Source organism: Schistocerca serialis, chromosome 11 (assembly GCF_023864345.2).
Source record: "Schistocerca serialis cubense isolate TAMUIC-IGC-003099 chromosome 11, iqSchSeri2.2, whole genome shotgun sequence".
NCBI lineage: Eukaryota > Metazoa > Arthropoda > Insecta > Orthoptera > Acrididae > Schistocerca > Schistocerca serialis.
In genome coordinates, this window is record NC_064648.1 from 64,745,490 (window position 1) to 64,762,523 (window position 17,034).

At 38.9% G+C, this 17,034-nt stretch overlaps 1 protein-coding gene across 1 annotated transcript in view; it reads left to right on the top strand.

Annotated features, from left to right (window-relative positions):
* The window catches only part of LOC126427264 (uncharacterized), a 121,088-nt gene that overhangs the window by 35,793 nt on the left and 68,261 nt on the right, over nucleotides 1–17,034 (top strand). Inside the window, exons 5-6 of the mRNA XM_050089517.1 lie at nucleotides 4,509–4,571; nucleotides 8,830–8,880. Of these exons, the coding sequence (XP_049945474.1) occupies nucleotides 4,509–4,571; nucleotides 8,830–8,880 (114 nt within the window). The remainder of the gene's footprint in view (nucleotides 1–4,508; nucleotides 4,572–8,829; nucleotides 8,881–17,034) is intronic.

The following is a 17,034-nucleotide window of genomic DNA, read 5'->3' on the forward strand; positions in this document are numbered from 1 at the left end:
TCAGGAATCACACGTTTGTCTGGCCTCTCAACAGATACCCCTCCGTTGTGGTTGCACCTACGGTACGGCTATCTGTATCGCTGAGGCACGCAAGCCTCCCCACCAACGGCAAGGTCCATGGTTCATGGGGGGAGGAAGAATAACCTATTTGAGGAAAATCCAAGGTTGGAATGGTGGTGATCATCAGTACCACCCCTGGTGTACGTGCAACGTATGTTTCCCTCCCATTAGAGAGGATGGTTAACAACAGAGATCAAAGTGTCTTTTCAGGAAGAGTGAGCTTTAGAGCTGTACATAATTCAGAAGACTAGCTCTAATCAAAACAATGTGCACTTCAAGTAGAATTACAGAATTGTGAGAAAGACAAAACTATGCACTACACCTAAAAAATTCAAAATTACAAGAACAAGACAAAAGAAGTTTGGGCATTATTCGAAAGAAATTTTCTTAACTCTGTAAAACAAATGATGAGAACTCCGTGAGGAGTGTAGCAGTGAAACAGATGAAATTAAATTCAAGTCATTGGAACAGTTCATTGAATTTATAAGCCAAACATTAGCTGTAAACAAAGGGGGTAAGAAATGAATTGTTGAAATGAGATGCAATACACTTCTACAGGTATTACCCATTCCTCCATTAGACTTTAGTTTTGCCTTATGAACTATAGAAGGGATTACAATATCTTCAGATCATCAAAAAGAAGTAAAATTTGTGATTTATGATGTTATTTCAGCCAAAATACTGAAATATAGTGTCAACTTTATAGTACCCCACCTCGTTTGGATATCTTTGCAGTTGGCCAGTGAGTTGAGGTGTATTTGCTGAAAGAGTGCAATATGCTGTGGTAAAACACATTTATAAAAGTGGATGTATGCAAGTGAGCTGTGACCATAGATCCGTATCCCCCTTCCCATGTTCTCATTTTTTTTCCCCTTTTCTTCAGAAGGTTATTGGTAACATAATATTGAATAACAGCTGTTAGTCTTCCATTAAGACTTCTCTACAGTGGACAGAATATGTTATATCAGTATGTAATGTCTACTAGAACTAAAAGTTAAGACTTATCCTCTTAATATTGTGATTTTGCCAGGGCCTTGGATACTATGTCTATTTGTTGTTAGTAATAATGATGAAAATAGTCTGAAATGTGAGTCAAAATCACAGTACTGGAATTAAAAGTAATTTCCATATGGACTAAGCATCTCTGTTTACAGTTAATTAGTTTGGGAGTCTGGTTCAAAGTCTGTTACAGTTTAGCAGTTGACATCAGGCAGGATTTTAAAAATGTACCTTTTTAGCCACTCATTCTGTAATTTACCCAAATATTTGGCTCCAGTTATGTTAATTATGCTTTACTCTTGATGCTCATTTCGCCTGTATGCAGGATGAGACAGTCCACAATAGAGATATTCACAATGAGTAAATATGGAAAGGTGCAGTTTTCCCTAAGCTATAGCCAACAATGTGACGAATTTTCTAACTTGTTTAAGTAATTTTTAACGCTTCTAGTTGCTGAAGACTTTAAAAAAAAACACAGTATTGTTTACTTTTTTCTCTGATATCCTAAAGAGAGTCCGACAAAGTGTATAATGGTGGAACATGTGGAACATGATCAGATAGTAATACATGATGACAGTGCTGCAAACCACTTCTAAGCAATATAATGTGTAGTGGGTTGTGTGTTTGGAGGTGGAGAAGGGTAGATACTTTTTGAATACGATCCCATCCCAATTGCCTATATTGACCAGCTCATGTTCTCTTCTTCCTCCACAGCACTGCACTACAGCAAAGATTAAATGTTTGATAAACAGACAGTTCGCTATGGAGGAATTTGTGGGTGTTGAGCGATGTAACACAAATCTGATAAGACTTCAATGTATTGATAGAAAACACTTCAGTGACATTTGCTAATAATACATGTTCTGAAAAAGGGTCAAGAGTCATAATACTACACATTTCTGGAGGATAACTGAAGAAGCATGAAATTGGTTCACAGGTAACAGGTTAACCCTTAATCTAGCACAGACAGACAAGTCAGGTAGTCATGAAAGACTGTCTAGTGAATCCAACAATGTTTATCTTAGCAGCAATTGCCATTCTTTTGCCATCAAATAAAGGCTACTATTGGTCTTAGCAATAGTATATGTTGCTCCGCCTCTGTCCCACTGTCAGGTGAAGAGGTCCCACTAATCTCTGTTCTAGTGTACAAAATGTGTTGCATGGTGCTTCATGACCACAGGATACATTGATTTTGCATTGTAAGTTGCCTGTTTTAATATTCTAAACCAGTAAAAGACCAAAGGTGTTATGGCTGGTGAGTGGGCAGGCCATTTCATATTTTACAAGCAATCAGTCGAATGGTCTCAAAGTGTTGTGACATGAAGATCTGTAGTCATCTGTGATGCGTGGATAGAAGATTTGTCATGGTGGTATTATGTGGATTGTTTTGTATCTAGTGGACTCTAAAACGGATGCGACATATGTTAGAAACTGTAGAAACTCCATCAATAAAAAAAGGACAAATGATGCAGTCCCTCCAAAGCATATACCACATGTTGACAGAACACAGTTGTTTATCCTTTTCTCTCTGTCAGTGTGGATTTTCAACTAACCAGTTTGCATGATGCAGAAATGGATTTGCCCTTGATTTATAAGCAGTGCTTCATTCAGAAACAAAATATTAGGATAACTACTGCTAGCGTTCACCCCTGGTAGCTCAGTGGTCAACATGACAGAATGTCAATGGTAAGGGCCCGGGTTCAATTCCCGGCTGGGTTGGAGATTTTCTCTGCTCAGGGACTGGAAGCTGTGTTGTCCTAATCATTATTTCATCCCCATTGACACACAGTCGCCGAAGTGGCTCAAATCAAAAGACTTGCACCCGGCGAACGGTCCACCTGATGGGGAGACCCTAGTCACATGACACTTACTTACTTACTACTGCTAGCTATGTCCATTTGAATCTCATTACTGTAGTAAGCCTCCTTTCTCAACAGTTTCTAAACTAACCCCTACACTTCTCACCATTACCCAGTTGACAGTTTCTTAATTCCGTGTGATGTATCCTACAAAATGATAGCTTCTTGTAGTCAGTTGGTACCCAGATTGATTTAGCACCTTCCATCAGCCTTCTTGTGTAGCATCATGTATCATGTTTCAAATGCCTCTATTCTTTTCTGAAGTGTTTATCATTCACATTTGACATCTGTATGAGACTACACTTCAGACAAATACCTTCAAAAAAGTTTTCCTAACTTAAATATGTGTTTGATGTTAACTTCTTTGTGGAGATATGTTTTTTCTATTGCTTGTCTTCATGTAGCATCCCCTCTACTTTGGCCATCATCAGGTATTTTTTCTTCAAATAGCGAAAATCATCTGCTACTCCTAATCTGGTTCTCTCAGCATCACATTATTTAATTTCACTTCATTCCATCATCCCTGTTGTCCTTTTGTGGATATTTATTTACATCTTATAAGCCCTTTTGAAGACTCCATCATTTCTGTGCAATTATTCTTTCCAGTCTTTTTCTGTCTGACAGAATTACAGTTTTATCAGTAAACACTGGTTTTTATTTCGTCTTCTTGAACATTAATTCTGTTCTAACTTTTTCCTTGGTTTCTTTTACTACCTGTCCGGTGTTCAGACTGAAAAAAATGGGAAGATAGGGTACAACTCAGTCACATTCCCTTCTCAACTACTGCCTTGGGTTCATGTCCTTCAACTCTTATAACAGCAGTCAACTATCTAGACTCAATGTAGATAAGTCCACCTTCAAAGTTTCCCAGTCTATTTAATCTAAATTTACAAATACTGTAAAAAGACGCTTGTCTTTCTTCAGTTATCTACTGAGATCAGTTGTAAGGTCATCATTTCTTCACATGCTCCTACATTTTTCAGATCCCAAAATGAACTCTTAGTTGACTTCTACAAGTTACTCCACTCTTGTGTAAATAATTCATGTTAGTATTTTGCAGTCACAACTTATTAAACTTACAGTTCAGTAATATTCCCATCTGTCAGCACCTGCCTTCTTGGGAGTTGGAATTATTACATTCTTCCTGAATTGTTAGAGTATTTCACGTGTCTCACATTTCTTACATGCTAGGTGGAATTTTTTTACATACATAATATGCATATACAAATCAGGTAATGTAAAAGTAATATCTATTGTTATCAGTGTGTGTGGACTAGCACAAGTGATATTAGGTTGTTAGTGTACTTTACAGATATCACCAGTCCTGGCCTGTTCATGTTGTTAGTGTGTGTCTTGCCATTTTTCTCACCTCTCAAAACTTACCTTCATGTAGGGCTTTACAAAATGGTGTATGTGAGTGAGTAAATGAATGAATAAATGAAAAAACAAATTTTTTTACATTGACAAAAATCTTTACTCTTGAGTCATATTTTATACTTTATCTAAAAGTTTCCTCGCTTCATGAATTTAGTGTGTGCATATACCACATGAGCGATGATACTCAGCTTGTATGTTCTTTGTTTGTTACAGATTGAAGTATATGAAGAGTTCATCAGTACTGAATATGATCCTATCAGAGTTAAGAAAGAGGAGGTAAGTTGCTTGTATACATTAAGGTCTAGTAAATATTTATTTTCTCAGAAATATAACTATCTGTGGTCTAGTTTTAGGCTGATTGCACGTAGTGGATCTTGGAATTTGTGAAAGGGAAGTAGTAGCATTTATAGAGAAACACACATTCAACTGCATGTGGCATATTCTTATATTATGTACATGACAGATCACAGATAAATGGGCAGGCTTATTACACTTAAGATCTTTAGGTGAAATTTAAATTTTTGCTTTCTGGAACAACTGAACCCAAGTTCTGACCTTATGTGTGCCCTCACTGTACCCTTAGCTTTGAAGTTCTTTTGTGAAATAGTCCAAACTTTTTTGAGACAAAAGAAACTCTCAACTCACCTACAGAGCCAATTACAGTCAGACTCAATGAACAGTGGGGTGCAGGGCTGCACCTACTCATCATCACCAAGTTTGTCAAAATTTGTGGGAGATATAGAGCTTGGCATAAAATTAAAAACAAAAAGAAATAAATTTCCACATAGGATCTTGACCCCATGACTTTCAGATTACCATTCCGTACTCTTTTCAAAGTGCCAACCAATGCCTGGAAACCAAACTAACATAAATGGCTCATGCCTTGCTCAGCCTATGCCAAAAATACTATTTTTTCTAAGCTCTTGGCGATCTGCAACTCCTACTTCTGTAACTTTCATTTCTGGCCAAGCCCTGCATACATAAAAAATTGATGATGAATAGACATGTCACATTGTTCGAAGGCGTCACACTACAAATCCAAAGGTCTGTGCTTCAATCCTCATTTAATCCTATGTTTTCTTTTCAACTTATTTCTGCTTTAAGCTTGGGGAATGATTTGTATAGATGAGAAATGGCAAGTGCAGTGTTGTTTGGAGGCCACATTCAGCTCTTTGTCTCCTTATACCTTGGTGGGTATGTGAACCGTGTCATTTACCACAGTTCCTGTTTCTCCCTTGGTTTACTCCTGTTTGGAGTTTCCGTGCTTTCCTAGAGGGCGTTGTGGAGCCTCTGTGAGTGCGCCCACTGGGAGGAGGCGCTGTGTGCTGTGCCCAGGGCAGAGGAGGCAGTTGAGACGAGTGTTCAGCCCTGGACGACCGTTCTGCAGTGGGACGCTCGGTCCCTCTATGCTAAGTCTGGATGGGCCCAAAAACCCATGGTGTGAGGAAACAAGAGTCCGTATATCTGTGGACAACATTTGGTTTCCATTCATGGGTTGGGGAAGCTATGAAGTCTGTCTGCTGCTGCCAATAACCTCCAGAAGGTGGTGTCGTTACTGAAAGTAAGATTTTTCTTCTAGTTAGTGCAACGGTCATCGTCTGGCAGGGCCAATCTCCCAGTGTTGTGGGAGCTATTAATAACTGTGTGGCAACGTTTCTCTGCTTTGAGTTTGTAATCGGAAATTACCTTGCGTGTGTTACTGCCCCCTTACATGACCGTGCATTTGTACACCATACTGACTTAAGGCACACATTGTAAAGAAACAGTCTGCATGTGGAATGCACTTCCTTGACTCTTGTGCAGAAAGGAGTGCAGTAATCTGCTGCATCCATTTTCAATAAGCTACCACAAGAACTCAAAAATCTTAGCAGCAGCCCAAACTCTTTTAAGTCTAAACTGAAGAGTTTCCTCATGGCTCACTCTTTCTATTCTGTCGAGGAGCTCCTGGAAGAGCTAAAAAATTAAACAAATTCCAGTATTACATTGTTGATTTTCTTTATTTAAACTTACGACTTGTCACCTGAATATGTTTTTTTTTATATTTCATTTTATCTGTTTCTAATATCGTGTTATAATTTCATGTATTGACTCGTTCCATGACCATGGAGACTTCTCCTTAATTTGGTCCCACGGAACAATAAATAAGTACATAAATAAATAAAATAAAATAAAAAAGAAAAAATTTTTTGGCTATGGTCCTTCTGCAAACCGTTGTTTTCCCATGGACGGCATAGGTCACTGTTTGGATAAGCACATTGTAAAATGTTAAATATCCTTGTACTGTCTGGCGGAGAGATAAATTCAATTAATTTTATGGATGTCTGAAAAGCTAGATTATGTTGATGTTTGCCAATATCTGTTGTGTTTAGTATGTAGGCATATTTAACTTTGGTTGTTATTGTGTATATATTCTTGTGTTAAGGAGCTTAGTCCTGGTGTCATTTAAGTGTTCTATTGAATTATATTTAAAGTAGTGCTAGAGTTTCTATTTGGTAATCTGCCTAGCCATGACTGATGTCAGTTGCTTGGTCTGTCTGAAATGTTGGGCCAGTTGGGTAGAGACCATTATTGACTTGCTCTCCTCAGCTCTGAAGTCCCATATTGATACTACAGTGGTAGTTCTGCTGGAATCTCATTTGCAGAAGTTATCAGCTCTTGTGAGCACCAATAAAGCTTCCTTTGCCTCTGTAAATTTTGTTCACTGGCCAGCAAGGTTTTGTTAATGATTAAAAATCGCCAACTGGTCTTTGTCCAACCTAGTGGCTTGTGTTAGATGAGTTCCCTTTCCAGTTCGGGCAAATGTTTCCTCCTCCTGGTGGAGCCATCCTCTTTCCCGAGCCACACTGGGGTAAGAGTTGCCCTAGTGTCTATTGCAGCTCAATGTTCCAGGAGAATGAAATAAGAGGTTAATTATCTACTCCACTGCTATGCCCAAGAAAGGCATATTAGAATAGTTCTGGATAACCTAAGTCTTGTACACTATTAAGATAGTTCTAGGCCTGGAGAAATTGCTGTTTGGTAAAATTTAAGCTTCTGTGTCGGTAATCCAGCGTATTCCATGATCCAACATTGTTATAGAACTGAAAGATTTGGTTTTGATAAATTTGCTGAGACATGACTTAATTATTTGCTATTGATGTTAATTGCTTTAAACAAATCTTCTTTAATTTGTGGTTGTAATTCTTAATGAGTGATCGTCCTTAATAGTGTAACATTTAATGTATGTCTGATTGTCCCCTATATCACCTACTGACTTCATTCAGAGACTGAAAAGGTGATCCTTGCTCAAGTTTATGGGACTGTATTAACTGTTGATCTTTATTGTTTAGGGTCTTAAAAATATTTGTTAAAAAGGACTAATTTTAGATTCCTATTGTTTATGCATTCTTAAGTTATATACCAAATATTACAAGTGCAAATATTCTCTCATTGATACAAGTGCTAGTTCTGTGGCTTACACTGAAAGGTGTGACAATAAATGCAAAATCTAAAATGAAGCATTGGGGCAAATTAATCCTTTCCCTTATCATTACCGTTAAAGATAACTGTTTGTTTGTCACTTGTCATTGAAACTGGTTGGGAGAATAGTTTGACCTCGTAGAAAGAGTACAATCAGATGGTAGCAGAGACTGATTTTTCCCCTTTGATCAGTGGGGTGACTTTAAACTAACTGCTTCACTCTTTTGCATTTGCTGTTGATCCCTCTATTTGCCAAGTGTTGCTGTTTGTGATAATTCCTGATTGTTATATTTCGGTGACTTCCATCATCATAGGGCAACGTGATTGCCTGGGGCTCGGTCTGTTAAAAATGATCAATTGATTTATGAACTCTGGATTCGGAAGCAACACATACAGGGTGGGGTGCCCGAATTAATTGCTAAATTGTGTGGGGCATCGCATAACCTGCTTGCAAGTTCTGGGGAGGTCATAGGGCAAGTTAGTGACACCATAAGTTTGATTAGTGGGGGAGGTGAGGACTTGCTCCAAAATGTTATGTTTCTCCAGGGGAGCAATGTGACTCCTAAACAGAGGGGGTGGCTGCAGGCCCAGTTATGCCGCTGGTCCACATGTATTCGTGATATGGAGGCATTCTCCTTGAATAGGGAACAGGACATGCTCGAGCAACTTGATTGAAAGATCAATGAATTGCAGGGCAAGACGAGTATATTAGGATTGGAATGAATTTGTGATGCTTACTGAGGTCCTCTTGGAAGTCTTGTGTGGACAAGCCACCTTGTGCTGGAACTAATGTTATTTATTGCAAAACACATGGTTATGCTATGTCAATATGTGCTTGCAGCAATGTAATTTGTCTGTAACATACCATACACAGTTAATTGAGATGCTTCTTCAAATCATAGTTTATACAATATTACACCATTAATTTCCCATGTAGACTATGGAGCAGTTACAAATGAACTAATAGTGATGCTAGCATCCTTTTCTCTTTGGTGTTGAAAACCATTGTAGGTAATTCAGTATACTTAATTCATTGTATTTTTATTTTTCTATTACTGTTCTTCAATTGGTGTAGGATTCGGATTGTCTCGATGAATTTGACCCACTGAGCATGGCAGATTATCAGGTAAGCCATTCATCACTTTTAGCTATTTGAACTGAGTATATCATCTTTCTTTTATTACAACTGTATGCTACCAGATAGTTCTCTACATAGTGAATATTACATTAAAGAGGAGAAATATGAAACAGTTGATGATGACTGAGTGACATTATTTGACACTGTGGAAACCTCAAATGTACTTGTGATGTGTGTGCTGGTAGAGCTCACAGAAAATATAAGTTTTTATGGGCAGGTAGGTTAGAAAATTTAAAAAGGGAAATGGATAGGTTAAAGGTAGATATAGTGGGAATTAGTGAAGTTCGGTGGCAGGAGGAACAAGACTTTTGGTCAGGTGATTACAGGGTTATAAATACAAAATCAAATAGGGGTAATGCAGGAGTAGGTTTAATAATGAATAAAAAAAATAGGAGTGCGGGTTAGCTACTACAAACAGCATAGTGAACGCATTATTGTGGCCAAGATAGACACAAAGCCCATGCCTACTACAGTAGTACAAGTTTATATGCCAACTAGCTCTGCAGATGACGAAGAAATTGATGAAATGTATGACGAGATAAAAGAAATTATTCAGGTAGTGAAGGGAGACGAAAATTTAATAGTCATGGGTGACTGCAATTCATCAGTAGGAAAAGGGAGAGAAGGAAATTTGTAGGTGAATATGGATTGGGGGGAAGAAATGAAAGAGGAAGCCGCCTTGTAGAATTTTGCACAGAGCATAACTTAATCAGAACTAACACTTGGTTCAGGAATCATAAAAGAAGGTTGTATACATGGAAGAATCCTGGAGATACTAAAAGGTATCAGATAGATTATATAATGGTAAGACAGAGATTTAGGAACCAGGTTTTAAATTGTAAGACATTTCCAGGGGCAGATGTGGATTCTGACCACAATCTATTGGTTATGAACTGCAGATTGAAACTGAAGAAACTGCAAAAAGGTGGGAATTTAAGGAGATGGGACCTGGATAAACTGAAAGAACCAGAGGTTGTAGAGAGTTTCAGGGAGAGCATAAGGGAACAATTGACAGGAATGGGGGAAAGAAATACAGTAGAAGAAGAATGGGTAGCTTTGAGGAATGAAGTAGTGAAGGCAGCAGAGAATCAAGTAGGTAAAAAGACGAGGGCTAGTAGAAATCCTTGGGTGACAGAGGAAATATTGAATTTAATTGATGAAAGGAGAAAATATAAAAATGCAGTAAATGAAGCAGGCAAAAAGGAATACAAACGTCTCAAAAATGATATCGACAGGAAGTGCAAAATGGCTAAGCAGGGATGGTTAGAGGACAAATGTAAGGATGTAGAGGCTTGTCTCACTAGGGGTAAGATAGATACTGCCTACAGGAAAATTAAAGAGACCTTTGGAGAGAAGAGAACCACTTGTATGAATATCAAGAGCTCAGATGGCAACCCAGTTCTAAGCAAAGAAGGGAAGGCAGGAAGGTGGAAGGAGTATATAGAGGGTCTATACAAGGGCGATGTACTTGAGGACAATATTATGGAAATGGAAGAGGATGTAGATGAAGATGAAATGGGAGATAAGATACTGCGTGAAGAGTTTGACAGAGCACTGAAAGACCTGAGTCGAAACAAGGCGCCAGGAGTAGACAACATTCCATTAGAACTACTGATGGCCTTGGGAGAGCCAGTCATGACAAAACTCTACCATCTGGTGAGCAAGATGTATGAGACAGGCGAAATACCCACAGACTTCAAGAAGAATGTAATAATTCCAATTCCAAAGAAAGCAGGTGTTGACAGATGTGAAAATTACCGAACTGTCAGTTTAATAAGTCACAGCTGCAAAATACTAACGCGAATTCTTTACAGACGAATGGAAAAACTGGTAGAAGCAGACCTCGGGGAAGATCAGTTTGGATTCCGTAGAAATGTTGGAACACGTGAGGCAATACTAACCTTACGACTTATCTTAGAAGAAAGATTAAGAAAAGGCAAACCTACATTTCTAGCATTTGTAGACTTAGAGAAAGCTTTTGACAACGTTAACTGGAATACTCTCTTTCAAATTCTGAAGGTGGCAGGGGTAAAATACAGGGAGCGAAAGGCTATTTACAATTTGTACAGAAACCAGATGGCAGTTATAAGAGTCGAGGGGCATGAAAGGGAAGCAGTGGTTGGGAAAGGAGTGAGACAGGGTTGTAGCCTCTCCCCGATGTTATTCAATCTGTATATTGAGCAAGCAGTAAAGGAAACAAAAGAAAAAGTTGGAGTAGGTATTAAAATTCATGGAGAAGAAGTAAAAACTTTGAGGTTCGCCGATGACATTGTAATTCTGTCAGAGACAGCAAAGGACTTGAAAGGGCAGTTGAACGGAATGGACAGTGTCTTGAAAGGAGGATATAAGATGAACATCAACAAAAGCAAAACGAGGATAATGGAATGTAGTCAAATTAAATCGGGTGATGCTGAGGGGATTAGATTAGGAAATGAGACACTTAAAGTAGTAAAGGAGTTTTGCTATTTAGGGAGTAAAATAACTGATGATGGTCGAAGTAGAGAGGATATAAAATGTAGAATGTAGATTGGCAATGGCAAGGAAATCGTTTCTGAAGAAGAGAAATTTGTTAACATCGAGTATAGATTTAAGTGTCAGGAAGTCGTTTTTGAAAGTATTTGTATGGAGTGTAGCCATGTATGGAAGTGAAACATGGACGATATCCAGTTTGGACAAGAAGAGAATAGAAGCTTTCGAAATGTGGTGCTACAGAAGAATGCTGAAGATAAGGTGGGTAGATCACGTAATTAATGAGGATTGGGGAGAAGAGAAGTTTGTGGCACAACTTGACTAGAAGAAGGGATCGGTTGGTAGGACATGTTTTGAGGCATCAAGGGATCACAAATTTAGCATTGGAGGGCAGCGTGGAGGGTAAAAATCGTTGAGGGAGACCAAGAGATGAATACACTAAGCAGATTCAGAAGGCTGTAGGTTGCAGTAGGTACTGGGAGATGAAGAAGCTTGCACACGATAGAGTAGCATGGAGAGCTGCATCAAACCAGTCTCAGGACTGAAGACCACAACAACAACAACAACAACATGGGCAGTGAATTTCTCATTTGTGATTACTGTGTAAGTAAATAACTTAGTTAATCTTCTTGTAATATAAATTCAAATTATTGTTTAACCTTGCATCTAAAGTGAACATATCAAAGCAGTAAATAATTATGACTGAGAATGAAGTGTGATAGAACTGTTGCTGTTTGCAATGTATATAAGTGATATAGTAGAAAGTGTTGGGAGTGTTAGTGTGTTTGCAGATGATGCAGTTGTCTATGCCAGAAGATAGTAACAATTTGCAATACAGCCAACTGAGGATTGATGAATGATGCAGGTTATGGTAATCAACCCTGAACATGAAAAAATGTAACATATTGTACATAAGTAGGAAAATAAATCCACCACTGTAAAACTACACTATTGTTGACGAACTGCTGGAAACAGTGAAACTTCGTGGCAGATTAAAACTGTGTTCCGGACCTATGCCTTTCGCGGGCAACTGCTCTACTGTCTGAGCTTCCCAAGCATGACTCATGCCCTGACCTCACAGCTTTACTTCTGCCAGTATCTCATCTCCTACCTTCCAAACTTCACAGAAGCTCTCCTGCGAACCATGCAGATCTAGCACTCCTGCAAGAAAGGGTGTTGTGGAGACATGGCTTAGCCACAGCCTGGGGAATGTTTCCAGAATGAGATTTTCACTCTGCAGTGGAGTGTGTGCTGATATAAAACTTCCTGGCAGATTAAAACTGTGTGCTGGACTCAGACTTGAACTCGGGACCTTTGCCTTTTTGTGGGCAAGTGCTCTACCGTCTGAGCTACCCAAGCACAACTCACACCCCTTCCTCACAGCTTTACTTCTGGCAGTATCTTGTCTCCTACCTTCCAAACTTCACACGGGGCATGAGTCATACTTGGGTAGCTCAGATGGTAGAGCACTTGCCCATGAAAGGCAAAGATCCCGAGTTCGAGTCTTGGTCCGGCACACAGTTTTAATCTGCCAGGAAGTTTCATATCAGCACACACTCTGCTGCAGAGTGAAAATCTCATTCTGCAGGAAACTGCATCTACCATAAATTCCCTAGAAGTAACTATCCAGAGTGATCGTAAGTGGAATGAGCACATAAAACAAATAGTGGGGAAAACAGATGCCAGACTGAGATTGATAGGAAAAAATCTTAATGTAACTTATCCATGAAAGAAGGCAGGAGCAATAGAAGAGATAGAGAACATCCAATGAAAAGTATCACATTTCATCACAGGATCATTTGGTTGGCACTACAGTGTTACAGAGATTCTCAACAAAGTTGAGTGGCACACACCACAAGAGAGCTGTTGTTCATAACAGAGAGGTTTGCTATTGATATTTTGTGAGAGTATTTTTGGAAGAGTGTGACAACATTTTACTTCCTCCCACATACATCACACAGAATGACGACATTGAGAAAATTTGAGGTATTAGAGTCAATGCGGAGACTTACTGATGGTCATTCTTCCCACACGCGATTCGCAATTGGAGCAGGGAAGGGGGATAAGTGATTGGTGCATGAAGTACCTTGCACCACACACTGTATTTATTTATCAAAAACCAGTTTTGACAAAGTCACCATCTTGAAGTCACTGACATAATAACAGAAACAGGTAGTAAATAAATTGTGTGTGTTAGCTTAGAAAGCTGGTGTTCTGTGCAGAGCTACTATTGTAGAAATAGTATAATCTTGATAGGTTCATACACAGAAATAGCCAAGTATCACTTAAGTTGTTCAGCAAATGTGGATTGATTTAGACTAATTTGCAAATCAGTGGAATGCACCCAAACTCCTCTAAACACGGCTGTTAACTTATGACATATATCTTACTTGAGCTGTGCTGTGTAAAATGACTAAAAATGACTATTGTACACACAAATGTAACCTCAATGACTGACTTCTTAAAAAAGGCCTATTAGAATAGCTAAGTTTTATAATGTTAGATGGATTATTGTGCATATTACATTATTTTTTCATGAAGCAGTACGATTTAGAAATATTGTTAACTAGGTGGCCAGTATGTGATAAGTTTTCTGAGCCTAGTTTATGTTTATAGAACATTTCCTGTACACTCATTTTCGATTATGTAAACAAAACTTTATAGCTTTGGAGTACAGTCTGGCACCGGATGATTACACTAGTGTATGTGGATTTTTGCATGTACTACCATGCTCAAAAGTATTGGAATAATCTGAATTGCATTTCGCATAATTTGTGTGCAACCCACATAGTGCAACTCTACTAAAAGTTCTCCGCTCTCATTCTGTTTTACAGTCATTTGACTATACAAAATTGGTACTACAAGAGACCACAAGATATAACTGGTCTGTATGGTTATCTATTCATATGCAAATTAATGTTGCAGTAATGCAGTTATCAGAAAATATGTGACTAGAGATGATACAGCCATTTCACTTCTAAAATAAAACATATAACAATAAATTATATTTTAAAAGGAAAGTTTCAACATGAAATCATGTTACGAACATCTTTACACTGGACTGGAACCAAGGACTGCATCCAGCAACTATTGTTTCTGTTAACTAACAGAGAAAAGTATTAAGAAAGGTTTCAGTCACAAGTACCCAACTGTGCACTGGTTTAAACTTGAAGTGACACAGCATATAGTTGTGTGTTGGATGGGGATTCAAACCAACCATCTAATCAGATTGTTAACCAAGCACAATCAAATGTTAGGTATAAAAAATTGAGAGATGACAAACTGAAATTCTGAGATGAAAAACTTTGAACAAGGTACCTATCGTGATAATTTTCTAGCCATCAGTAGACTTTAAAAATCTATTATTTCTTTATGATGCGCACATGTTTCAACTGAAAATAATGTGAGAAAAATTTCTGTGCTGGGTGGAAGTTGAAACTTGCACATCGTTGTTGACCACTCATTAAGAGATATTGATTATAGAGTTCTTTGTAACCAGTATGTACTATTGGCCTGTTTGAACATGAAATTATATGACAAAATCTGTATGTCTGTCTGGGAGTTGAAACCGGTACCAGTCCTTAAAGTTGAAAACGCATCGCGAGATATTAATAAAAATCTAAACCATTCGTGACTTGTAGTTTCGTGTGCACATGCTTCAGCTTAAAATGACATGATGGAAAGTTTTGTGCCAGATTAGGATTTGAACTGACAAACACACTCTTTGTCGAGACATTTGGGAGTTCGGAATCTTGGGGAAACAATGAAACAGTGTAACTGCATCATCTCACCCAACAGATCCCAGTCCAGCATCAACATCTAATATTACTATATAATAAGAGATAAGTGTCTTGTTACTTCAGATGATGATTGGCTCATTAATAGAAAGAAATGTCACATGTAAGAAACCAAACTGGCATCAGCTGTTACCTGGTGTGGGTTGTGACTCTGTCAAATCCCAATATATACTGACTGTCCTGAAGTAGGTAGCGAAGGGACATCATGTTTAATGTGGATTTGCAACCACTGTGCAACTCTGTTGTTCAGCTTGCATTACGAGATGTGTAGAGGGTCTGTATCTGCTTGCTAAAAATGGTTGTCTGATGTAGGAATTGAGCCCAGACCTTAAGCACATGTAGCTACAGTCATTCCAACAGACCACCAACATTTACAGAGCGTTGTTTATCATGGCATCATAATGAAGGATGATCCATACTGGAGGTTCTTTACAACCTCTCAGATACATTCATTTCGTTGTTTGTCCACATTGATATTGACTAGCTGTCTTGGCTTCACTGTGCCTATTTTTACTTTATTTTTTAATCAAATAAGTAAAATCACATAACAGCCAGTTGCATGCACTGGCAAAACGCTAGCATGCTCAAATTTCTGCTGGATATGTTGAACCTATGCTGATGTATTTACACTGGTGTGCTAACTTAAAGCAACAACTGCTACTTCCCCATACTGTGTCTAATTCATGACATAATCATGCAGACTGTCAATAGATGCCAGCACAATCATGTTCTGCATGGAAGATGGCATTCCAATCAACAGACAACCATGTCAGCAATGACATCAAGTCACCTGTGAAGCAGGGTGGTGTCTGCAAGGTAGTCCCACATACACAATTACTGTGTACACAGTCATAGATGGTGCAGTATGACACAGAGAAGACCTCTACAGACCCTGTGCTGTGGAGGGCCATAGGAAGAATGGAAGCAGGAGAGTCGCAAACTGATGTGACCCGATGGCTCAATGTGAATCGTTCTGTTGTTTCTTGGATGAGGTGACTGGCTATAGAGACCAAAACCATGTCCTGGAGACGAGGACAGGGCCAAGTATGTGTGACATCTGAAAGAGTGAACTGTTATTTGGCTGTAAGGGCATGATGGTACCACTTTAATCTGCTTTGCAACTGAGATCTGACCTTGCAGTATCGCATGGACATGTTGTTTGAAGGCAAATGATTTACAGAAGCCTTCAGCAGAGTGGCCTTTATTGTTGGAGACCTGCTGTCTGTTTACCTCTGGTATGCCTTCATAGAAGGGAACCTCTAGAGTGGAGCTGTCAACATGCCACCTGGATGGTTGAACGATGGGCTACTGTTCTTCTCACAAATGAGTCCCAATTTGCTCTGGAGAGTGATTTTCAATAGACTTGCATCTGGAGGGAATGTGGAATACGATTTTGGGACTGAAACATTGTGTAAAGAGGCCAATATCAAGGAAGATTCCTAATGTGTAGGCAGGGATTATGTTGATCACTCAGATACTTCTTCATGAAATTGTACAGGTGAATCAGCAGGATTTAACTGCTGTCAAGTACAGTGGGGAAATCTTGGGATCTAATGCATGGTTGTTGGGCAGCACTGTGGGCCAAGACCTCATATTGTTGGACAATGTTGCTCGATGTTATAGAGCATGGGTGGCTGATGTTTTTCTGGAAGTGGAACATACTGCAGACATGCCATGGCCTGTTCACTCTCCCAATTTGAATCTTATTAGAACATGTCTGGGATGCATTAGAGAGATGGGTTGCATCACATCAGCATCCACCAACCACTCACCAAGACTTACAAGCAGCTATGCAGGAAGAATGAGCATTATTGCATCAACATAAGAGTGATGATATCATTCACAGTGCACTCCACCATTGTCAGGCCTGTACTGC